The sequence below is a fragment of the Delphinapterus leucas genome, chromosome 11 (genome assembly GCF_059928025.1).
Source record: "Delphinapterus leucas isolate spDelLeu-1000000601 "Yukka" chromosome 11, BTC_Dleu_Yukka2, whole genome shotgun sequence".
Taxonomy (NCBI): domain Eukaryota; kingdom Metazoa; phylum Chordata; class Mammalia; order Artiodactyla; family Monodontidae; genus Delphinapterus; species Delphinapterus leucas.
Window position 1 is genome coordinate 75,040,614 of NC_143139.1, and position 25,494 is coordinate 75,066,107.

Consider the following 25,494-nt stretch of genomic DNA (forward strand, 5'->3'; position numbering starts at 1 on the left):
TACTGTAGTATTTCATGAAAAAAAAATCTGTATATAAGTGGACCTCCTCAGTTCAAACCTGTGTTGTTCAAGGGTCAACAGTAGTACCCATCCAATAGGCTTTTGATATGATAAATAGTGTAACTTAAATGTTACCTTTTTTAAGAAACCATCATTCATTCATTCATTCATTTAGCACTTCCTGTATGCAAGTCACTGACTTACTCTTTCTAAAATATTCTGACCCCAGAGTGAAATGATCGATCACAGGACGCTCATCTAATGTGTCTAAATGTTAGATTCAATACAATGTTAAATCCTCCCCAGACTTTTACCTAAAACCTGTTGTGTAGCTAGCACTGTCTTTAAACTCTAAGTAACGCCATAGGGGGAGAAGGCCCTGTCTCAACTATTGAGCTTAAAAGCTTATTAGAAAGTTACTAACTAATGATTAATAGATGGCATATTGGTTATTGTTTGCTTGCTTTATTTAAATCTCAGCCCTCCACAGCATCATATTTTATTGTGTTGCTTTCTTTTTTTCCTCCAATTGTATTGAGATATAATTGGCATAGAACATTATATAAATTTAAGGGGTACAGCATAATGATCTGAAATATGTATATATTGCAAAATGATCACCACAATAAGTTTAGTTAACATCCATCACCACACATAGTTAGTTTTTTCCCTTGTGATGAGATACATGAATACTGTTAATTAGTCAGAAGAGAAGCCTGCAGCCTCAGGGCATCAGGGAAGCCTTCTTGATCCAGGCATGGCTGGAGGCTAGAGTGGGAACTGGCAGCTTCCTTTCACATCAGGAACCATGTGTTATTCTTGCACTGGCATCAGCTCCCCCAGAATGTAAACTCCATGATAGCAGGAGTTGTGCCCGTTTTGTTCATTGCTGTATCCCTAGTGTCTAGAACACTACATAGTAGATGTTCAATGAAAGTTTAAGGAAGAAAAAGAAGTGCGTTTGTTGGTTAGTTAGGTCAGGTCAAGCCTTGTAGGGGAAATTGTATGATCCCTTTCTGGAAATTTTCTCCTCCAGCCATTTGTTTATCTTATCTCTCTCTAGCTCTTTTCAGCCTCCCCCATCTTCCTAATCTGTTTTGTGTTCATCTCTTGAGTGTACATTGGGTTGCTGGGGATTTGTACAAGTATGGTTTGATCCCACCGGGTAGTATTTTGACTCTTGTCCAGAAAAGGCAGTAGCCTCAAAAGACGGCGAGAGTTCTAGAAAGTTACCAGTATCAGCAGCTACCCTGGTGCTCTGAACACGTATGTGTTTAATAACCATTACTGATTGAGCCCAAAATGTCACAGCATGGTGTGTTTTCCATGCAGTTGGAACTCCAAAGACTGTCTCTGTTTCTGTATTCAAACTGTGTCGGGATGGGTTCCATTTGTTCACTCCACATTCATGAAGTGTCCGCTCTGTGCCAGACCTTGGACAGTAAGCTAGAGGCTCCCCATTCATTCTCCCTTCTCCGTTGGATTTTCAGCAAATGGAACATTTTGGTAGAAAGTGGGAAATTATAATCAAAGGAAAGTTCCTAACAATCTTGTGAGACTCATAATGAAAAAATATTTCCCAGATTTAACCAAGAAAGTTACAGTTCCTTAAAGTGGCAGTTGAGTTGTCATTTCTCTGTTGATTATTTCTTAAAAGGAATTTTTTCTTTAAAGATTGTTACTGATTCTTAATTGGCTCTTCCTGTATAATCAACTCAGTTATAAGCAAGCATTCCCATTTGCACTATATCTCTACCATAGGGTAGAACACTATGGTTCCTAAAATAGAACACCTACTTTTTCTAGTCACACAGTTACTGGAAAACCGCCTGCTGGAAAAGGTATATTTACCATGAATTTCACTATCAGACAAGGAATGAGGCCTGATAAGCTTGCCTGATAAAAAAAAAAAAAAAAAAAAAAACCTTTGGGTTATCTTACTATTGTCAGTCTACAACAGTGAAATTGAAAAAATATTAGAATAAAAAACTCAATTGTACTTTTTATTAAGGTTAAAAGAAACCATTGGGCAACATTCACAGCAGAGGGGAAGGATTAGGCTGTGCCTTATCCAAACACTAGTACCTTCAATAAGATTTTTACTCCATTAAGACACACATCACTATAGGGCAGTTGCAAACCTCCCTCCCCATATTCTCTAGTATCTTTGTTATTTTCCTTTAAAATTTGCACCTGAGAATTAGAACCCAGTAGTCCTTGGCTTAAGCCCCCTGTGCAGAAGGAATCTTTTTTTTTTTACTTGCAATTTTTTTATTTTTTAATTTTATTGGAGTATAGTTGATTTACAATTTTTTGTTAGTTTCAGGTGTACAGCAAAGTGATTCAGTTATACATATATGCATCCTTTTTCAGATTCTCTTCTCATATAGGTTATCACAGAATATAGAGTAGAGTTCCCTGTACTATACAATAGGTTATTTATCTTATACATAGTGTGGTGGGTGTATGTTAAACCCAAGGAATCTGTTTTTTAAAAAATGCAAATGATATATTTGTCATATTTCTGAAGGAGGAGCTTTAATTATTCATCTTCAAACATTTCTGCCAAGATAAAGGTCATCACATAATTACTGCCCCACCCACTGGCAGGGAAGATAAGAGCAAACCTAAACCCTCGATTCATAGATCATGAGGGATGGAAAGGGTCTCACTCAAAGTTGTTTTCCACATAAGGAAACTGAGGCCCTGGGAAGCGACATGCCAAGGTCACACGTAATGAAGGTCAGAGTTGGGAATCACAATCCTGAGTCAGGTGCCCTTGCCATTCAATTGCATTGCCCCCTTCACTCGTCTCCTGTGGCTGTCGTAATAAATTGCCACTAACTGGTGGCTTAAAAACAACAGAAATTTATGCTCTGAGAATTCTGGGAGCCACAAGTCCAAAATCAAGGTGTTGGCAGAGCCACCCTCCCTCTCAAAGCTGTAGGGGAGGACCTTTCCTTGCTTCTTCATGCAGGCGTTCCTGGGCTATGGCTGCATTACTTTAATCTCTGCCTCTGTCTTCACGTGGCCTTCTCTCCTACTTGTGTCTCTTCTCTAAGTACCTCTCATAAGTACACCGGTCATGGGATTTAGAGCCCACTCAGATAATGCAAAATAACCTCATCTCAAGATCTTTTATTTAATTACATCTGCAAAGACTCCTTTTACAAATAAGATCACATTCACAGGCTCCAGGAGTGAAGAGATGGACATATAATGGGGAGGGGGTGGGCAGGGGTTTCCCTTCAACCCACAGCACACCCTCTTTTATCTAAAGTAATAACTACCATTATATCAATTTTAAAAAACGCTTAGTGCTTTGAAATGGTTTGTCATATCTTTTTCTCTCCTTCCATTTACAAGTCTTTTTGGAGTCAGACTTGGGTATTTGAATTGAATTCTTGCTCTGCTGTTCACTAACAATGAGACCTTAAGTGAGTTCCTGTCCTTCTGAGCTTCAGTTTCCTCAGCTCTTTAATGAGAACAGTAATTTCCACTTCATAGAGTACTTGTGAAAATCAATATGATAATGCATGTAAAGCTCTTAACAGAATGTCTAGTAAAAGCCCATGCTCAGGAAGTGCCAGCTGATTTTAAGTTAGAATAATGTTCACCGTGACCAATCTGTTCTTTACAAAGTGTATGTATTTGAGATCTACTGGGGGACACATTTCCCCCACCAGAAACTTTTCTGGCACCAACACGTGAGCACAAGCTCATTCCTGAGTGTGACGCGTGAGTGTATGGCCTGCTCAGCTGAGGGGGGGAGCATTCTCTGGATTCTCTAAATTGTTGCCGTCCCAGCCCACACCGTGGACCTTCGGATCTTCAGCAGAAGACAGAAAAAGGAGAAATTCTGGTACCAGAAAGGAGACAAGATTATTCCAGCAACCATGGGACTAGTCCCTTCAGATCGGACTGGCCTGGGGCAGCGCAGCTCAGAGTTAGTGAAAGTGTGGTTGCGTTTGGGTTTGTGGGGAGTGGGGTGGCTGGCAAGCCGGAGAGGGCTGCGAAGTCTGGGTCAGGCACCCAGTTAGTTATACAACCTCCTGGGTCCAGAATTTTTGTCCTGAAACAAAGAACCAGAACAGCCAAGCATTGAACCAAAAACAACAACAACAAAAAAAGTGTTTCCCATGGATATTTGTTTAGTGTACTTTTTCAAGCAAATAAAGGGTAGCAAGAAGCTATACTGTAGTTACACAGTGACAGTGGCCTGCCAGCCACACCCCAAACATTTTGCAGTTATTATCAGCTCATTCCTTAGTGTAATCTCCCTCTGAGGAAATTAGGTACCAAAAAATTCTCTTCCCCACCCTCTTCACACAGGATGCCATGACCCCATGCACATACCATTCTGTTTGGGGGAGGGAGATAAAAAGTCTGAATTTATTACAGTGATTGCTTCCAGTGGATAATCAATCCAGAACTGGATACAGTGACCCTGTGTGCATGCCATGGCTTATGAGAAGCAGTCCTTTTAGAATAGCAAAAATAAAATACCAGTTTGGAACCACCAACACCTCTCCCCTCAAGAGACCTAAATGCAAAGTCATTCTGAATTCACTGCAACTGTTTGCATTAATATTACTAATCCAATGATGAGCAACCCTGGCTGACATAGGCATGGGATCCTGTGCAGAGTGCCCAGAAATCTAGTCGGCTGCCAGGCATGGGTGATGCACGGGCATGTTTTCTGTACCAATTCATGTCTCTTCATGTTAGTATGTGCAGATGTTCTTTGTTGTTGTTTTCCTAAGTCTCTGGTTATAACTGTAATTCTTGATAATTCTTGACATAAGAATGTCATCAGAGCTTCTGTTACGCCCTCCCAGGGGCATGCCCCCCTTTCCAGAATGAGCATCACTGGGTTTTGAACAGCAAGGCAACAAAGCCAAGGTCATGGCTCAAGCACTATGCAAGCTAGTTGTCTTCCCTATGCTCCATATGTGCACATGGAACTCCAAAACCTGCCCTATGTGCTCCCAAATGGATGCCTTATGTCAGAAGGTAGCCCAGACGAGGAAGAAATGGATAGGGGTAACTTAATCACCTTTAGAGGCTGTTGGGGAGACTCAGATTGCACTTTGTGTATTGTATATGCATATAATTATACAATTATGATCCAGAATGGAAAAGCAAATTCATTTGAGGACTATCTGGATATCATCCTGTAGGTCAACATAGTTATTCATTCAACAAGCTTATTTGATTACCTATTCTATGTCGGGTTCTATACTTGGTGCTTAGACTCTATGATATATAAGACACAGCATGAGCCTTCAATGAAATCATTATAAAGAGGCAGGGTGGAAGTAGGGAGGGAGAGAATTGGCTCTCTCTGAGCAGATCAGAAAAGACTTCTGGAGGGAGAGCATCTAAGTGGGAATTTAGAGATGAATATGAGTGTGTCAGGCTCAGTGGAGATAGGCAGGCAGATGGAAACTACCTGAGCCAAGGCATGGAGGCATGAAGTGCAGGGTGAGTTTAAAGAACAGTGAGTAGCTAGCTATTAGTGGAGTACACATTGTGCAGGAGATCACGTCAGGAAAGTAGAGCAATGGATGACTCAGTGTGTACAGGTTTGGTTATTATTCATTTACTGAACAAATATTTATTGAGCCCTTACTAAACACAGGGATTTAGACCCGGAGGTAGGAACTTAGGATAAAAGGAGAGGAGATAAGACATGAATCTGCAAAACTACCTTATAAAGTAAGGTGCTTTCCTCGAGGGAGGACAACATCAGAAGAGGCTTTTATTCATTCGTGTTCATCAGTAACAATGGATTGAGCACTAAATGGGCACCCACCAACACAAATTATAAGATATGCTTCTTGCAAGGAAGGAGGTAGCAGTCTAGTGGAATAAACAGACAAATAGAACATATTATACTATATTCAACAACCAACATAATCACATTTATTGACAGCTTACTAAATTCCAGACATGGATCTAAGCGCTTTATGTTGATCAGTTGATCCTCACACAGGAAGTAGGTATGATTATTGTCTGCATTTCACAGATGGCAGTCAGAGCCAGAGAGGTTACTTGCTCAATCAAGGTCACACAGCTAAGATTAAAATCCAGGCAATTTGAGTCCACATTATCTTAACCACTGCTCCAGAGAACTGTAGAAGCATGGAAGAGAAACATATAAACCAGCCTAGAGGAGGCCGGGGAAGACTAATTCTTCCACTCCACCATTAGTTATGTCCTCTCTGAGGTCCCCAGGGAATATAAAGATAGCTTATAGACTCATGCCAAATTCATAATAGTTATCAGATTGTGTACCATCTAGAGTTGAAGCTCAAAAGAGTAAACTTTTTCCCCCAAAGTTTACCTAGCTTACATTTCTCATTCAAATTACTGTACTTTTCCCAATCCCCTCTATCCCCATAAACACCAAATCTCATTGTATGCTTCCAGGGTCTTTATCAAGAGAAGTATAAAGTTTACAGGGAAGATTCTAATATTTCTTTTCAGGGGACTTCTTGGGGCTCCCAAGAAGTTTATGTTATCTAATACCTTTTGCATAGCACTGTGAAAATTCCTGGCTGGATTTGTATACTGTTAATTCATTTTGTATCAGTTCCAATGTCCTGTTTGCAAAATGAAGAAACTAGAATTGTATTTCTCATTCAAATTACTGTAACTTTTCCAACTCCCACCTAATTCAGCCCCCTCTAACCTCATAACCACCATGGACATCAGGTTGGCAAATAACAAGAAAGGGAGAGTTGTGAGAAGTTGTAACTTTAATGATTTTGTTACAAACCTCATCAAAAATAGATGGTGAAAAAGTCAAATAAGAGTGCAGAATGCTGAAAGATGACATTCTTGGAGAAGAAGTCCAGGATGAGGAGATCTGTGTCAGTTAAGACAGCATTTGTCTGCATGTAACAACCAAACTAGAACAACCTAAGCAAATAAAGAATGTTTCTCTTATAACATAACCAGAGCCCAGGCCAGGACAGATGTCGGCATCCTGCCAGGCTCCTTCTGTTTTCCTGTTCTGCTGTTATCTTTGCAAGATCACAGGTATACTTTCAGGTATCAAGCTGTATTCATGACAACAAGAAGGGCAAAGGGCAAAAGGTAAAAGGAAGAAGCTAGCGACCTCTGTCCCCTTTGAAAATTTTTTCCCAGAAGCCACACCCTGCAACTTCCATTTAAATCTTGTTGGCCAGATTGCTGCAGGGGAGTCGGGGCTTGTCAGTGCATTAACTCGGCACATGCCACCCCCAGCAAAGCAGGGTTTTGATAATAATAAAAGTGGAGAGCATGCATGCTGGCTGGGCAGCTAGCAGTGCCTGCAACATTACTCTAAAATTCTCCAATTAAAAAAAAAATAGAAAGGCAAGTCAAAACATTTTAAAATGCCAGGAAATGCAGCTAATTGAATAAATCTGAGCCTGATTGTATCTAAGTAATTCCTGTAAAGTTACTTAGGTAATCCATGGCCCTAAATCTCATGGGATGAATAGGAGTTAGGTTCAGAGAGGGCAGAGCATTCCCAGCTAAGTCACTGACGTGTGAAACATTTTGCATGGGAAATTACAATCCATTCCCTGTTTCCAGAGAATAAATTGCAAAGTAAAGAATATTAGGAAGGTAACTGGGCCAGATTATAGAAGGCTTCTGTGGATGCTTTAAAAATGTGTTTATCGGAAGCCAGGAGGGGCTAAGTCAGACTTACAAAATTCCTTTGTATGTAAAGTAACCTATATGCTAAGCTATTTGTTGATGAAAAGAGAATTTAGAGGTTACATTGGTCAGTAAATAGAAGGAATTGCATCTCTCATTCTCAGAACAGACTAAAGGAATATCTGAACAGCTATTATGGGGAAGCTCTGAAAATCCTTACAATTCGATGTAATCATTCCTTACCCATTTTGTTCCTTAGTGATCACAGAGCAAATGCCCAGTGGCTTTGTAGCTACTCCCCACTGTGTCTGATGTCAAGCATTTATTTTCTAAACATCCAACAGACAGGAAGTTTCATGAAATAGTGTGGAAGAAAGGAGAAGGTAGATAGGCCTGTTTGCTAAGCTTTTCCGACAACAGTCCTCATTTTTCTCTAGGAAAAACAAAGGGGCTGCCTTTAAACAACCGGCCTCCAATATCTAGGGGTGTTGTGGCCATGGCCATGCCCATGCATCCTGTTCCCTCTGAGGCCATGTTCATAATTTGCAAAGACTCTTGTGTTTAAGGGCTTTCTCCTAGTGTCCTCCTCAGTCAGAACATATCCAGTATGTTTATGTTGACACTTCCAGGTGAGCTCTTCTGCTTTGGATTAGTCAAAATCATAAGCAGTCAGTAAGGCTCAAAAAGGTGTCAAACATGGGGTGGTGTGTGGGTCATCACAGCCCTCCATGCCTGGAGCCTGGAGTGGCCTCCTGAAAAAGCAGGCATTAATCAGGCTGCCAGCAGTCACTTCTGAGTGCCCATGCATGGGCATGTAAGCTGTAAGCTCTCTCCTTCCATCTCTTAAACACAGATTCTACGAGCACAGGAGGAGTTCTGTAGTGCTCAACTTATCTGGACTTGAGGTGTTCCCTGGGGACTTTCTGGTGTCAGATGGAGCTGCCAGTTACCTGTGCCACCCGCTTCTGCTGCTGAATTCAGGTCCTGTCCATTCACCATACTTATATTACATACCTGCTATGGGATGGGTGTCATAATAAGCAAAGGGTATTTTCAGAATATTTAATGACTAATAGAACATGGGCACTGACACATTAGAACAGATGTCTCACCAATTAGGACAAGCATCAGCCATGAGTTACTGGAACCAGCTGAATACTGCTCTTGGTATTGGGCATTCCACTTACAGAGATAGATAAGGGATGGATAAGGTATAGACCTTTCTTCAAAAGGTCCTCTTGTCAAATAATATACCCCACATCTAGGACCTGGAACAGGTACACCAGTGACGGTCACCATCCTGGAGCAGCATGCCCTCTCTGGGCTGGTGGGCAGCATCGCTGTCATTGCTGTAATGCCACCCCCCACCCTGTTCTGGCCTTCAACCTCACACTGGTATCTTCTAACCACGGTGGTACCGTGTGGAGGCAGCGGGCCCAGTGACAGCAGATTACTGTTAGAGCAGATTAGAGAGAGGCAGCCTTAGGGATAAATCTGCATTTTGAACTCAGTTGTGAAAGAAAAGAACAATTGTGGTGTTCAGGACACATTCCCACGATTCTGATGGTAGCCTTTGAGAGCTAAAAGGAGACTTCAAGATCATCATCCATCCTGGTAGTTTTTAAACTGGTTTTGTTCTTAGCAGAGCTCTTTTTACAAAAGAATCCTTACTTGGAAATCCAGCCTATAAAACAGATCCAGGTGGAGTTGTAGTGCTTGAAAATGGGGCAGGTCCCAAAGACTCACCTCCAAGGCATCCCTAGAAGCCCAGGATAGCCTGTGACAACACACATGGAAAACCACCAAGCTGTTTCCTCATTCACATATGTGCCAAGTGAGACCCAGAAAGGAGAAGTGGCCTAGCCATGGTGCCAGCTGGTTTGTGTCAGAGGAATGGGATCGAGACTCCTGACTCCTAACCCTGTAAACGCTCCACCAGCCTGCATCAACCACCCATTACACAGGCAGCTGTGAATAAAGCATAACTAACATATGTATAGCTCTTCACTCTTTATAGAGCCCTTTCACATCTACTGTCCTATATGACACAACAATCCAAATGCCCAAATGAATGAACCAAGAGGGAATTAAGTGATCTACTCAAGGACAGGCTCCTAGAAATTAGAGCTAGTTCTAAGCACAGCTAACCTTAAGAGGTTAGTACATGTTCTGTGATGCTTTGCAAATGCTCTAAACTGGTTAAAAACTAAAGCAGTACTTCTCAAATACTGGTCCCAGGCTAACAGCTTCAGCATTGCCTGGGAAATTCTGGGGTCCCATGCCACACCGTCTGAATTAGAAACTCTGGGGATGGGGCCCAGCAATATGTTTTTTAATAAGCCCCCCCAGGTGATTCTGATACCAGCTAAAGTTTGAGAACCAGCATGCTAAGGAACAAGGTCATAATTGCTGCATGCTGTTCTTTGTTAAGTTCTCTGCTAGGCATGTGTGCCTGGCATCACAGTAGATACCACGTAATAAAAGATATGCAGCATTCTTCACCATATCCCTCCAAGCCCTCTTCTCTAGGAGGTTAGAATAGAGTTCTCATGTCCCCGTCATGGTCTAATGCAGTGCTTCTCAAGCTCTGATGTGCATATGAGTCACCTAGAGATATTGTTGAAATATAGATTCTGATTCAGCAAAACTTAATATTTAATAAAGATAATAAAAGATTAGGGATTCAATAGAGACACAATTTAAATTTTCTTCTGAATACTTGTGAAGATTTCCCAAGGTCCTAAAATTACCCCTGAAGTTAGAAAAGCAGAGGAGAGAAATTTGCTAAGACAAGAGATCCCAATTATTGCAGTTCAAATCATACATAATAATTTACCACCAGGCATTTGAAGCCTAAGAGAGGTGAAGCAGATTTGCCTCTGAGGGAAGTTCCACCTAATCTCCCCTTTACAAAGGTCAAAAAGGTGGTCAGAATGAGCAGGATAATCGGTTGGATTCCAGGGTTCCAATGAGAAAAGTCCCTCAAGCACACTGATTTTTAGTAAATGCTGCTCAGGTAATTGTTTTCATCTGATGGAAGTATTATGCAGTCTCCTGATAAACTAGTAGAAACAGAGATGAACCTTTAAAACATCCATTTTGTGTACTGAGTTATCAGAACATCTCACCAAAACCTAAGAGATGATTCCCACGTTTTTCTGGGTAGCATTAGAGATTGATGCAAATGACATAAAAATCAAGAATCCACAATCTAATCTCTTTACTTCCTGATCATCAAAAGAATGTATTACTGAAAAATGACTTCCTTTTCAATTTAAAGCAACTCCTAAGGAATATGTGGATGGTGGCCAATAGAGATAATAAGCCCCCAACCTAAAGATTGGTGACATGGGTTGATGTGCCCCTATTTCAGGAATCTACACTCAACCACACCTGGGGGTTATCAGGCCAATGCAGTCTCTGAGTCTCAAGTTTGGTCAGGCTATTGAAATTGCATATGGTGGGGTGGTTTCCAGTATAAAAATAAAGTCCTTTCAGCCCTAAAGTCCTGTGACTCTGTCTTAAAAGAATACTCAACATTTTATTGCATTTTATAGATTTCTCCTTGAATGATGGGGGGGAAAGGAGGCTGAAACAGGACAATATCACCATAAGGTAGCAATAGTACACCAGCCTTTCAGTTGGAACATCGCTTCGTTTACTCATCTGCATAAATATAAATATTCATCCTGTGCATTCTCAAGAGAAGGAGAATTAAAGCAGGACAAATTCTGTTCGGCTCATTTGAAAAGCAGGTTTTGTAAAGCACTCCATTGATCTGTCAGTAGTTACTCAAAGTACTAATATATCTTCTTTAATTTCACCCACCAGAATCCAAAAAGCCAAGATGGCCTTTCTCCAAGAGAGGAGTGGTGAGTGTTGTGCATTGTCATTTTTGTTTTAATTAAGCCTCCAGTAGCTAGGAAAGTAAGAAATGGCTAAAGAGCCTCTTCATCCTACTTTATCTTTTCATGACAGCAGATGGTACGTGAAGTTTAAATTGTATCATCACATTCATAGTAGTGGATACAGAACTTGCCAAATGATGCCACTTTGTGCAGTGATACAGTGCTAATTGCCAGTGGTTAATGAGCTCTGCAAGAAAACAAAGCAATCCTAATATTGCAGTGCCTTACAGCTCCAAATTTATAACTTGACACAGTGTGGGAAACAGCTCACTCGATGAAGAAAACTTGCACAAGCGTATGCCCCAGTTTGCAGTCTGTGCCCAGTATACTGGGAACATTGAAAAATTAATGAGATATTACAGAAACAGATTCCACAAATACACTTCTATTTCTGGGAAAGCCAGTTGGATTAGACCTAGCGGGTTTTCTTTAAATTCATTCTTGCACCCTCAATTATTGAAGAGTTATAAATTGAAATCAGTAGTGCCTGATTCTTTCCTGCCTAGGTCAGGAGTTAGCCACAGTGAAGCCTTTCTCGCAAGCATGCTGGGGGCAGAGGGAAGGAGTGTTCCTCGCTTCTGGAGTGAGGAGGAAGGAGAAGGACTGACTGTGTTCTCCCCACAGTACCTACACACCACAGCCAGCAGCACCAAGAGGGCCTTATGAGTAGTTACTGCACTTCTTTCTGTTAAAAATCTGCCCACATGGCCTCTGCAGTTGGCCACCAATTATCGACATCTACCTTGGAGGTTCTGTGGATGCACACACATTGATACTTAACTACTGTAGCTAAATTAAAAGTCCTCTGAGGTTTCAATCCCAGCTGCTCCATGTACTGCCCTGTGACCTTGGTCAAATGAATCCATGTCTCTCTCAGCTTCAAGTCCTTCCTGTAAAAAGTAGGTGGTAATAGTGGCAGCCTCTTAGGATGGTTGTGACAAGTGAGTCAAATAATGCGAGTGAAGCTCACCCTGGAGCTGGGCACCTGAGACAGTCGTTACTGGCCATATTATTGTTAGTGTTGTTCATAACCAGGGCTTGGAAAACTGTGTTCCCATAATCAAGTATAGGAGTGACTTTCACATTATTTTTTCAAGGGTTAAAAAGTTGTGTGAATGTCTTACTCCCCTTGGGCTGCTGTAAAATACCACAGACTGGGTGGCTGAAACAACCAGTATTATTTCTCACATATCTGGAGGCTGGGAAGTCCAGGATCGGGGTGCCAGCATGGTCGGGTTTTGGTGAGAGCTCTTTTCCTGGCTTACCGATGGCCATCTTCTCTCTGCGTCCTCACGTGGTGTAGAGAGAGCTCTGGTGTCTCTTCCTCATCTTATAAGGGTACTAATCTCATTGTGAGGGCCCCACCCTCATGACCTCATCTACGTGTAATTACTTTCCAGTGGTTTCACCTCCAAATACCATTGTGGGATTAGGGCTTCAACATGGATTTTTTGGGGGGGAAAGAAACATTCAGTCCATAGGGACACAGTCTAAACATTACAAGTTTCAAATCATAAACTGTTAGTAAAACTATGATACCATTGTCACCAAGGCTGTTGCTCACCAATCTTTCTCATTTTGCCCCTCTTTAGGGACATGATTTGACTGTTTTCCTGGCAGGCCTGAGACAGGGCCTGTGGTGCAACCTCTCCTGGGATCCTTCCTTCCTTCCACCCTCCCTTCCTTCCTTATTTAATATCTTTACTGGAGTATAATTGCTTTACAATGTTGTGTTACTTTCTGCTGTACAACAAAGTAAATCAGCTATACATATATCCCCATATCCCCTCCCTCTTGTGTCTCCCTCCCACCCTCCCTATCCCACCCCTCTAGGTGGTCACAAAGCACTGAGCTGATCTCCCTGTGCTATGCAGCTGCTTGCCACTAGCTATCTATTATACATTTGGTAGTGTATATATGTCAGTGCTACTCTCTCACTTCATCCCAGCTTCCCCCTCCCTGCAGCGTCCTCAAGTCTGTTCTCCACATCTGCGTCTTTATTCCTAGGTTCATCAGTACCGTTTTTTTAGCTTCCATATATGTGCGTTAGCATCTGGTATTTGTTTTTCTCTTTCTGCCTTACTTCACTCCGTATGACAGACTCTAGGTCCATGCACCTCATTACAAATAACTCAGTTTCATTCCTTTTTATGGCTGAGTAATATTCCATTGTATATATGTGCCACATTCATCTGTTGATGGACACTTAGGTTGCTTCCATGTCCTGGCTATTGTAAATAGAGCTGCAATGAACATTTTGGTACATGACTGTTTTTGAATTATGGCTTTCTCAGAGTATATGCCCAGTAGTGGGATTGCTGGGTCGTATGGTAGTTATATTTTTAGTTTTTTAAGGAACCTCCATACCGTTCTCCGTAGTGGCTGTATCAATGTACATTCCCACCAACAGTGCAGGAGGGTTCCCTTTTCTCCACACCCTCTCCAGCATTTATTGTTTGTAGATTTTTGATGATGGCCATTCTAACCGATGTGAGATGATATCTCATTGTAGTTTTGATTTGCATTTCTCTAATGATTAATGATGTTGAGCATTTTTTCATGTGTTTGTTGGTGATCTGTATATCTTCTTTGGAGAAATGTCTGTTTAGGTGTTCTGCCCATTTTTGTATTGGGTTGTTTGGTTTTTTTGATATTGAGCTGCATGAGCTGCTTGTATATTTTTCCTTCCTCATTTAAATGAAAGCAGAGTCAGTTGTCAATCGGGTCTAGGGTCTCAGGAGAAGCGGCATATCCCACCAGCTTGCCAATTCAAGTTCAACCACTACAGAATCCATATATTCTCATACAGTTAGCCCTCTGTGTCTGTACATTCTGCATCCTTGAATTCAACCAACTACAAATGAAAAATATTTGAAAAAAAATTCCAGAAATTTCCAAAAAGCAAAACTTGAATTTGCCATCCACCAGCAACAATTTACACAGAATTTACATTGCGTTATGTATTACAAGTAATCTAGAGATGATTTAAACTGTATGGGAGGATGTGTGTGGATTATATGTAAATCCATTTTATAAATTGGACTTTAGCATCTGAGGATTTTGGTATCCAAAGAGGTCCTGGAACCAATCCCACTAGGATACTGAGGGACGACTGTATATCCATTTTACTCCAGTTCCGTGTCACCAGTGCCTACTACAAATTTCCATTCCACACGTCTCTTAGTTATTAAATTTGAGGCCCCAGAATTAACCTTGCTTCTTTTCTTTATCCTCCATATCCTCTCAGATACCCTTCACATCTTCTCATTGCGTCTCCTAGCCAATGCCACCATAGTGGAAGCAGCACAGGTTCCAACAAAGGGTCTGTAACTCTAATGAGTCAATGTTTCCTCCAAGAGGACTGTCCCCTCCCTTCTCACTAGCATATCCACCAAGCACTTTGGCCAGGAGGTCATTCAGACCCTTGGAAAGCCACGGTGATTGTCCTTCAAGACAGAGGGCTGGCGCCCCCTTTCCCACAGCTCCAATGCCTCCTCCATTGCCTCAGCTTCTTTATTTTCCAACTGGCTGCTGATTTTTAATTTCCACAACATGCAGTCACTGTGGTTTCAGACATCAACAAAAGGCATACGTCCCAGCTGCTGTGTAGGTCCCCAACCAGCTCCAGGATTCCTTTGCTACTGTGAAGCCTATAAGTCTCTAGTAAGTTTCTTCTTTCAGTGCCGTAGCCCTAGCAGAGAAGTCAGCCACAGCCCTTTAGCACTTTCTGAACCGATTGCGGGGTCTCCTTTCAGACACACAGGGAGCTGCCTCCCCACAACGGATAAGCTGTGCCTTCTCTGGCTCCTTAACCTAAAGTCGGAAAACGCCCACCAAACTGCTTAGATCCACACCATCGTCATGTGCCCTGAGGCAGTAGAACAAGTTGAAAAATGATTTGTGCTAAATATTCATTTGAAATGCAGCCAAGTTGACTTTAGAAAGCCTCACACTTCGTTATTTGATAGCTTCTTCCTGGTTTAGTTGGTAAAATGAGCTCTTTAAGAAAGTAATTCATGACATTGCACCAGGATATTGAATGAGTCAGAAAAAATTGAAAGGTCATGATAAAGTTTAGAAGCAAGTTACAAAAGGATGTATAAATATGACACCATTAAAAATTAATTATAAATACAATCAGAAAAAGGTTTTCAGTAGTTACCCCGAGGGGAGGAAGGGGCGGTGGAGATTACAGGTAACTTTGTGTAACTTTTTTTCTTTGTGGTTTTGTTTCTCAGATTTTCTATAATAACCATATATTACCTTTGTAATCCAATTTTTTTTTTTTTTTTTTTTTTTTTTTTTTTGCGGTAGGCGGGCCTCTCACTGTTGTGGCCTCTCCCGTTGCGGAGCACAGGCTCAGCAGCCATGGCTCACGGGCCCAGCCGCTCCACAGCAAGCAGGATCCTCCCGGACAGGGGCACGAACCCGCGTCCCCTGCATCGGCAGGCGGACTCTCAACCACTGTGCCACCAGGGAAGCCCTGTAATCCAATTTTTTAACTAATATTATTTAAAATAAAAATTATAACAAAAATGAGTCAGAGGTTCCATCCTAAGGAAACTAGAGTTTCTAGCATATCCTGGTATTCTTCAGCTGTGAATTATCGTGTTAAGAAGTTGCTTTAACACTCTGGGCTTTATTTAGTCATCTACTAAGTGAGGGGTTGAACTAAGACATCCAAGGCCCCTTCTCATGGTAAGCTTCTATGATCCAACATTTGGAAAAGTTAGAATATGAGGACTCCAAGACCACAAGGTATGTGCTAGACTGAAATCCATCTATTTGCTATAGGAGTGTTCTGAGCTCTTTTTTTTTTTTTTTTCCTATTAGTAAAATGAGAGATTTGCACCAGACATCCTCACCAGCCTCTCTCCTCCATGTCTGACATTCTGAGGTCCTGTGGGTCAGACTATGGCTCAGAAATGGTGTCTCAGCTGTTAGTGACTCATAGACAAAATGTGCAGTCTGTTCTCATGCATGTTAGACAATGAACCAAAGATGCCGAGGCTACCAAAGGTGTGTTGTTAAAAGATTGAAAATCCTGTTTCTAACAATCTTTAAGGAGGGCAAAGACAAACACAAGCACATATCTGCCTCTCCTCTTTGAAGATTACAGACTTCAGGGACTATGAGTTCCACAGACTGAAGGTATCTCATGCATTGTTTTCTGTGTGGCATAGCTTTTTTTGTTGTTTCAGCCATTATTTTAAGTTGTCAGATTATTGGCTTGTTCATAATAACAGCAAAGTGCAGGAGAGAAGCCCAGACCTGGGCAGACCGAGGTCTGCTCTCTCTAAAGCAGGGGTCACCAACCCTACCAGTCCGAGGCCCGTTAGGAACTGGGCCACGCAGCAGGCGGTGAGCAGCAGGCGAGCGAGCGAAGCTTCATCTGCCACTCCCCATCGCTCGCATTACCTCCTGAACCATCCCCCCGCCCTGCCCTCTGTGGAAAAATTGTCTACCACGAAATCGGTCCCTGGTGCCGGAAAGGTTGGAGACCGCTGCTCTAAAGCACACTGAAATCTCAGGAAAGTCATTTCACCTTAAGTAAGGTAATGGACATGAGACCACTTTGTAGACCATGAAGCCCTGTACAAATGTTAATAGTGGTTACAACCATTCCCCTCTCTGGGCCTTAGTTTCCTCATTTACAAAACAAGTTGGTTTTGATAAGACAATTTCTGAAAGTCTCTTAAAAACTTTAAGTCTCTTATTTCATGATTCTTCAGTAATTAATTTCAACAAGTTTTACCAGTGGAACCTGGATCAGACTTCCCAGTTCCGGGTTTGGGGTTCTTTTGGTGGGTTGTTTTTTTTTTTTTGCAAAAAACTGAAAAGGACTTATGAAATTCGCAAGCATAGTTCAAAACATCAATTTGAATTCGTTTTCATTTTAAACTAAAAATAGCATGTCCATCCCATGCGTGGGAGGAATTGATACTCCAAAGCCATGCAGAGAGAACTGTGGCTTAGATAACTCTACCCAGAGGGATGTCTGGGGCTTGCAGTGAGAAATCATGATTTGGGGAATTGCTTGTTCCTGCTGTACTGCAAGTCAGAGGAAGGGTGAACAGGTCAACCCATCGAAATGTTTTGTTCTCTCTTTTCTCCCACATACAGGATAAGACCTGGAATGAAGTCGTGGAAACACATCAAAAACTTCCTACTAATCAATTAGACCTGAGAAAGCAGCAAGAGGCTGTGTGGGAACTCTTCACGAGTGAATGCACTTATTTCTTGGACCATTTATTAGTTCTTAAGATGGTAATGCTGGCTTTAATTTTTGTAGTAGGTGGAAAACACTGCTTCTTTAGGGAGTTGTTTCTCTCTTCCATGCTGAAGGGAGGAAGGAAGTATGGGGTGGGCTCCCCTCTTTCAGAGGATCTTAAGGAAATTTTGTTTATTTTTGGTTATCTGCAACTTGGTTTCTCTTCATTCTTTTCTTAAACATAGCCTCTTAGGATTGGGTGAGACCTTCCAGCTGCCCATGTGATGTCTGAATCTCTTCTGCCTGATTCTCACCCTGTGCTTACATACTCCTCAAGTCAGGGAGCTCACAGCCACCCTCAAGGCAACCATCCCACCTTCGTTCAGCTTCCTCTTTTGGCTCTTATACTCCCTTATGAACAGTGCCAGGCAAATGCTTTTTATCAGCTACGGAGCCACAGATTTTCAGGGCAACCATCCACGTGTAACGCGGGGGTGGGTGGGGAGGGGTGAATTATACGGTGTGTTCACGATGTCTGTCATGTAAACGGTGCTCCTGAGGTTGTGTAGTGCAGTAGCCCTGATCTGGGGAGGCTCTGAGCAGAGAATTCCTTATAGAAGAACCACAGGGCAAAGGATAGGAAGGGAGCAAATGCCTTCTAAGACCACAGAGGAGGATGGGCCACATTGCTCCAAAGGTTGCCTCTGCCCATAAGCATTTTTGAATCCTGGCTGCTCCCTTACGCAGGAAAAGGCACTGTGTTGGGAGACACGAGTTCAAGTCCTGGATCTGCCTCTGACTTGCCATGTGAACTTAGGAAAGTCTAGTCCTCCATTCCATAAAACAGAAGTTGGCGCATGCTTTCTGTAAATGTGTCCAGATAGTAAATATTTTAGGCTTTGCCAGCCATGTGGTCTTTATTGCAGCTACTCAACTCCTCCATTGCAGTGCAAAAGAAGCCACAGATAATTTGTAAAGAAATGTGTGTGGCTGTATTACAGTTACACCTTATTCACACAAATGGGTAGCAGACCTGATTTATCCCACAGGCTGTCGTTTGACAATTCCTGTTCTAAGCTATAAAAGAGAGATAACAGTACTATCTCTGACTGTCTAATAACATCTGATCATTGAGATGATCAGATTAGTTTCCTTTGAAATCTATCAAGTGCTATACAGATGTTCTTTTCTGTAAGTAATATTTATTGTGACAGTCATATTGCTAAGAACTTTAGCAAAATTTAAACCACAAAGACACTCAGAAAGTTAAAACTTAGAGACTGTATCAGGATACAGAAAACTAGCTTAAGTAAGGATCTTATTGACCCATGTGACAGTAAAGTCCAGAGTTGAGACAGAATTCAAGGTTGGTTTGATCAAGGGGATCAAAAGCAAGGACAAAATTTCTTTTCATCCCTCATCCCTGCCTTCCACAATATCAGTGTCATCCTGTGTCTGGCTTCTGTTGTAGTCACAGAGTGACTGCTGTCCTTGAGGCCACGGAGAGAGTGAGAAATAGAAGGGAGAGAAAGAGAATCTCAGCGCACTCATAGCCAAAGTCTTGATTGTCATTCTGATTGGACTGCCTTAAGTCACATGCCCACTTCTGAGCCAACTACCCGGATAAGGAAGGAAAGTGCTCATTGGCTTAAGATGATCACATTCAAGGTATGAGGAAGAGTAGATGCTGAGGTGAAAACTGGGATGATATTAGAGAAGGGGGGGCACTGAAGCTGAGTGGTACCCAATAGATGTGCACTGCAGAGCACTCACCCTGTGAGCTCTGCTACCTCCCTTGCCCTAATAGACAGTACAGAACTTTCCATCCCACTATAAGCTACATAAGCTTTTTAAACTAGCATTTTTCTGCTTAAAAGAAAGCCAATTTGAGTTTATTTTCAAATGCCCCGGTGTATTTAAAGTATATAAGTACCTCTCTTTACACAATCAATATTAATTTCCCAAAGTTGCTTGTAAATTGGAACTTTGTAACAAATAATAAAATAAATTCACTGAAAGACTCAATGTTTTTCTTAAATGGCAAAAATTTCTATAAAGAAAATAATCTTATAACACAAAAATGATTTTTTTCTAAATTTTCCCAATTTATCTGAACTAATGATTTCTGTTTCTTACAATTACATGTTTTAAATGCTTGGATATTGACAGATTTCCAGACAACTGATGCTTCCTGGACTGGGGGAAGCTCTGAGCCAGTGGTTCTCAAAGTGTGATCCCTGGACCAGTAGCATCAGAATCACTTGGGAACTTGTTAGAAACCCATATTCTCAGACCCCATCAGAGACCTACTGAATCAGAAAGACTTGGGGTAGGTCCCGCTAACCTCCAGTTTAACAAGGCCTCTAGATGATTCTGATGCAAGTTCAAGAACCATTTACTGCATTAATTAAGAAATATGGAAATGGGAATTGGAGAACGCTGGTGGTCTAAAGTCCAGTCTTTTCACACCGACAGTTGTTGAAATATTTGGTCCCTTTGAATGCTTCATATTTATACAAAGTATTCCTGTTTCAATAAATTGATCTCTCTTTAGTTTATAGAATGAGAGGCAGGTATTCTGCGAGGATTGACTTGCTGTAGTTTTTCTCTTGTACGAAAACATCAAATCAAGTAATGACATAAAGCCTCTCTTAGTGTTTTCATTAATATTTAATGGCTTTATCCACATCTAAACATCTTACCAGTTATCAGGTATTAACTCATTAGTTCTCTATTTTTAATTTCCTGAAAGTAAAGGACATTTGGGTCTTTCACAGAGAAAGGAATAAATAAGAACTCAGTATGAATGTTGTTTTGGTCTCAAGTAAGTGCTGTTGGCAAGAAGAGAACCTTGGCGATTTCTTTGGCACTGGGAGCAGAGAAAGCCCATCTGAACAGATTATGTTCAACAGGAGTGTTAGGGCTCACAAAGCAGCAGCAGCTTCATACAGAAGAGCACCTCTCCCGTATGTTCTGTGGGGGCTTAAATGTCATCATTTGTGTTTAGCACACCTCTTAACGATTGAAAATACTGATCTCCAAGTTGTTTTGTAAAATTATACTTGGGAGGTTTATGTTTAATGTTCTTGCAAAGGGCAAATATCAAAATTGAAAAACAAAGTAATGTGCTTTTTTTTTTTTAAGATCTTCATGAATACATTAAAATACCTACAGACTCATGGATATCTCCTGGATGTGGATTTATGGAGACTTTTTGCAAACCTGGAGGAGTTAAGTCAGGTGAGCCAAAGTAGGAAGATTCCAGTAGCCATGTGTTAAAATTCACCAGAGGACAATGAAAGTTCATGCTTAGTCTATTCTTCTGGCTTGTATTCCATATTGGAACATGGAATATGGTTTCTTCTATATTTCATCCCCATTTAATCTTATGGTCGGGAGTTCAGGTTAATAAGGAAACCTACACATCCATTGGTATCTTTCCAATAGATGGCAGTTATTAGTTTGCCTTCAGTAACATTTTAAAAAATTCTTCCATGGCTATTTAAGAAAGTAAACATAGGGCTCACTTCAGCAGGACATGTACTAAAATTGGAGCGATAAAAGGATTAGCATGGTTCCTATGCAAGGATGACACAAAAATTTGGGCAATGTTCCATATTTTCTCTAGAATACAAGCTCTGAACACCTTCTAGAATATGCTCAGGAACCCATCTTGTTCACTGCTGTATCCAGAAGACCTTGAACAGTGCCGAGTACGTGGGAGGTCTCAATAAGTAATGTTGAATACATGAATTTCCTCAATAAATGATGTTAAATACAAAAAAAAATTCCTAAGGTCTCCGTCATCACCATAAATGTCTATTCTCAAACGAATGTTCTTTCTCACATATATTATAAATAAATAATATCTTTCCTCTAAAAAAAAGGAAGTGAGGTACCAACAAGAATTCATTTATAAGAAAAACTTATAAGAAAATATATATTGGAAAGTAGAGGAAAATAAATCTTTGAATTTTGCCAGGAGATAAATTTGAAATGGAAAACATCTGTGAGAATGACATTTGAAGTTCATCAGATTTTTATTTCTTACCCCTGGAAGTATACCTACTCTTGTTTTCCTTCTCTCTGGCCCTAGACAAGCTTTGGTTTTGTGAACAGTCTTTTCCACATCTTCAAGGACTATGTCGACACTTCTGAGACTTTACCATCGTTGGATTTCATTTCTGTGCTCACAAAGGTAAAATCCGTACTTCTATGTGAAAAATTCACCTACCTCTCAGGATAGTTGTTTATATCTCCTTAATCGTTGTTATTGTTGTTCCTGGGAAGGTTCCACCTGCACCCTCCCACAAGGGAACTATCCCTTTCCCCACCAATCAACATTTTCAGAAATAACTTGCAGAATCTGCTTCTCCATTGTCATCTCTCCTGTGTGGGTTTTATTAAGACAAAAATCTGCATGCATGGAAAAGCCATTTTCAAGTCTGGTTTTCAAATGACTTCAATTTAAAGCTGTATTCATGGCAGTAGTTTGTGTAGGCTAATTACATGGTTCAGTTGTTCTTCTAACAAAAGTGCCAGGCTCTCTGAAAGGAACAAAATAAACCTTCAAATCCATTAACACCCTTAATAAGACTTCTGTGTATGAAAGGAGGAGAAAAGAGGAAAACCTGTACCTGTGGTCTGATAAATGCTATTTTTTTTCTTAAGTAGGTATTTGAACCTCTTCCCCTACTTTGAGCTTTTTAATTCAGTCCCTATCTATTCTCATTTAGCAAGATTTAAATTGTTACAGTCTACTTAAAAAAACATAGATTGAGGTTTATTGAGCACTTACTAAGTACTTATGTGTGGGACTGATACCCTGTGCACAGTAATGTGCAGAATTAGACACGCCCCCTGCTTGGGGGAGTCTTCAGTCTAGTGGGGAAGAAATTAATCCAATGATGACACTAATGATTATATAATCAAATTGAGGTCAATGCTGGGGAAAAAAGGAACATAGATATTATGAAGGAAAACTTCTAGGTTGGGGCATATGGTGAAGTAGTTACAGACAGGAAATTCTTCCTGGGGCGATGATGCTTGAGGTGAGATATGAAGAAAAACAGTTTAACAAGGCAAAACAAGCAAAAATTAGGTATAAAGTGGGGAGATCTTTCAGTGACCTTCGAAAGCAGATTAGAATAAGAAAAGCTTTGAGAAACAAGAGAAAGAATGTAAAGTGTTAGGAATTACCTAAAATCTCACACTCTCTCAATTCCTTTAGAGTCAGAAATTATCTTTTTTTTTAGGACCATCACATGCTACACATTTTTTGTTTTTGTTAGACAAAGGGGCGGAGCCCTTAGTAAGTTACATAATGGACATGAATATTTGGATGTGTATTGGTTCAAGGTCTGAAGTCCCCTTGGTTTTCTTGATAATTTCTTTACTCCATCAAAGGCTAGGACAACTGGCGGGCTTTGCTCCACTTGGCTCTATCCATCTCCTTGGATCAGTGCACTAGCCTGGTCATCCTCTTCTCACGGTAATGGGTGGAAGCACAGAAGAGCATAAACACCCATTATATTGGGTGTTTCATTTTGTGGCTCTTGCTTGGGACATAGAAGCTGGTGGCAAACATATCTGGTAATACTCATCTAAAGGCTGACACCTTGCTTGGGACATTAGCACCAAGACCTGGCATCCTAGAATTTACTTTTAATGTACTTTTTAGTAAATAGTCTGGAGAAATATCAACTTCTCATCAAAACACGTAAGTTGTCTTAGTCTGCTCAGTCTGCTATAATGAAGTGCCACAGACTGGGTAGCTTATAAGCAACAGATATCAATTTCTCACAGTTCTGGAGGGTGGAAGTCTGAGATCAGGGTGGTGCCCAGGTCATGTGAGGGCCCTCTTACTGTATCTTTTGGAAGGGGCTAGACAGCTGTCTCGATCCTATTTATAAGGGCATTAATCTCATTTATGGGGGCTCCACCTTTATGACCTAATCATCTCCTAAAGGGCCCACCTCCTAATACTGTCACATTGGGGGTTAGGATTCAACATGTGAATTTGAGGGGAACACACATATTCAGACTATAGCGTAAGTGCACTTACAGCCTACTACAGCATAGACTCTTTGCTGAAAGTCAATAATACCCACATAGGAATGCTTCGTGTTACATTACAGATGTGTAAAGATGGGCTATAAAAGTTTTTCCTAAATTTAAAAAGGCCTACATGAGTCAGGTTAATTTCAGTTATACCACAGGAACAAACTCCAAATCTCAGTGGCTTGGTTTCATATCTCACTTATGCTCTGCTCCTACTTTGTCCTTGCTCTGGCACCGCTGCTGAGGGAGCACCCACCACCTGGAATGTTACCAGTCTCAAGGGCAAAGACGTAAGAGACTGAGGCAGAGCTCTTACTGACTCTTCAAGTTTCGGGCATGTCTGTTCACATTTCATCGGCCTAAAAAAGTCGCATGGCCAAGCTTACCCTCAGTGGAGTGGGCATCTATATTCCTCCCTAGGAAAGGGAACTAGATGAGCAGTGATAACAGTCTACCACGGTGTCTCAGAAGAAGCTCACCAGTGGAAGATTGGGACGTTTGTTATCCACACAAAAGCCATCTGAGAAGTCGCTGAGAAGGAAGCTGAGGCTTGGAGAAGTTAAATCACTTGGCCAAGTTCACATAGCCAGTGGGTTGTAGAGCTGCATTTCTAAGCCTGACTGTTTATGGTCTTCACAGCAGGCTCCTCGTAATGGCCTTTCTCAAGCATCTCAAGGTGACCTGTGAGAAGACCTTCTGTTTATTTCCAAGCCCCCAGCTATCACCAACCCCCCAGGAAAAAATTAATTCACATTATCAGCTTTCAAATTACTTCTTCTTGAAGGCAAAACTTGACATTTCCCCCCATAGCGTTTTGTCCTCTGAGGTCCTATAGCAAAATATTTTTCTAGGTTTTTGTTATCTCTGCCTTTACTACTGTCACTTCCTTTACTCGCCTGTTAGGCTTGGTCTGCTGTCTCTACTCACTGCAGTTATAATGTTACCAGCAAGTGTGTCTTCCTTCTCCCATTCACCACATTATGACGCTATTGGAAATTCCCTAATGGAACCCATTACTCATTATACTAATTAATAAACCTATCAAGGAGCACGTAGGCTTAGCAACGTGGTAGGCACTATGGAGTACTAAAGAGAGTGTCTACCAGTAAGGAGCCAGAAGCATTGGTGAAGAGAAAAGAATAACTGTCATTCCCGAGACAGACACTTAACTGAGATGTGCCCAGTTTGACCATTATACATATGAATGTATACATACGAATTGGCCACTTGCCTCATTTTAAAATAAATTTGATATGGCTTACGAATGTAGTCATTATAGCAAGTTTAAGGCATTACATAAGCATAATGAAGAAGGAACACAAGTGTTAGATTGGGTAAGACTAGCACATAGAATGCATGCTACGAAACTACATTTACTAGAGGTGCCCCAAATTTGACTCTCTATTTTTAGAAGCTGGAAGGAAAATTCAGTATGCGGATATTTTTGAGGAAGATTTAGTGAAAGGTCAGATGTTGTTACCTTAATCACTTACTACGAACACAAGCTTGACATCAGCAACATGAGCAGTGAAACCAAAGGAGGTGTTTGTTATCAGGTTCCATGCAGTGTGTGTAGGCCTCAACAAAGCATAAGTGCAAGGGTGAATTAAATCAATATGTCCTAAATAGAATTTTCTTTATGGGCAAAAAAAAAAGGCAACTTAT

At 41.1% G+C, this 25,494-nt stretch overlaps 1 protein-coding gene and 1 non-coding gene across 2 annotated transcripts in view; both read left to right on the top strand.

Annotated features, from left to right (window-relative positions):
* PLEKHG7 (pleckstrin homology and RhoGEF domain containing G7) overlaps window positions 1-25,494 on the top strand; it is an 86,090-nt gene that overhangs the window by 7,250 nt on the left and 53,346 nt on the right. The window contains 7 exon segments of the mRNA XM_089921120.1: window positions 8,504-8,631; window positions 11,482-11,522; window positions 16,624-16,648; window positions 16,651-16,709; window positions 17,682-17,825; window positions 20,914-21,009; window positions 21,866-21,967. Coding sequence (XP_089777246.1) covers window positions 8,504-8,631; window positions 11,482-11,522; window positions 16,624-16,648; window positions 16,651-16,709; window positions 17,682-17,825; window positions 20,914-21,009; window positions 21,866-21,967 — 595 coding nt within the window.
* Window positions 21,291-21,392, top strand: LOC115803472 (U6 spliceosomal RNA). Its single transcript, XR_004024219.1, has one exon. It is a non-coding gene; the product is annotated as a U6 spliceosomal RNA (small nuclear RNA).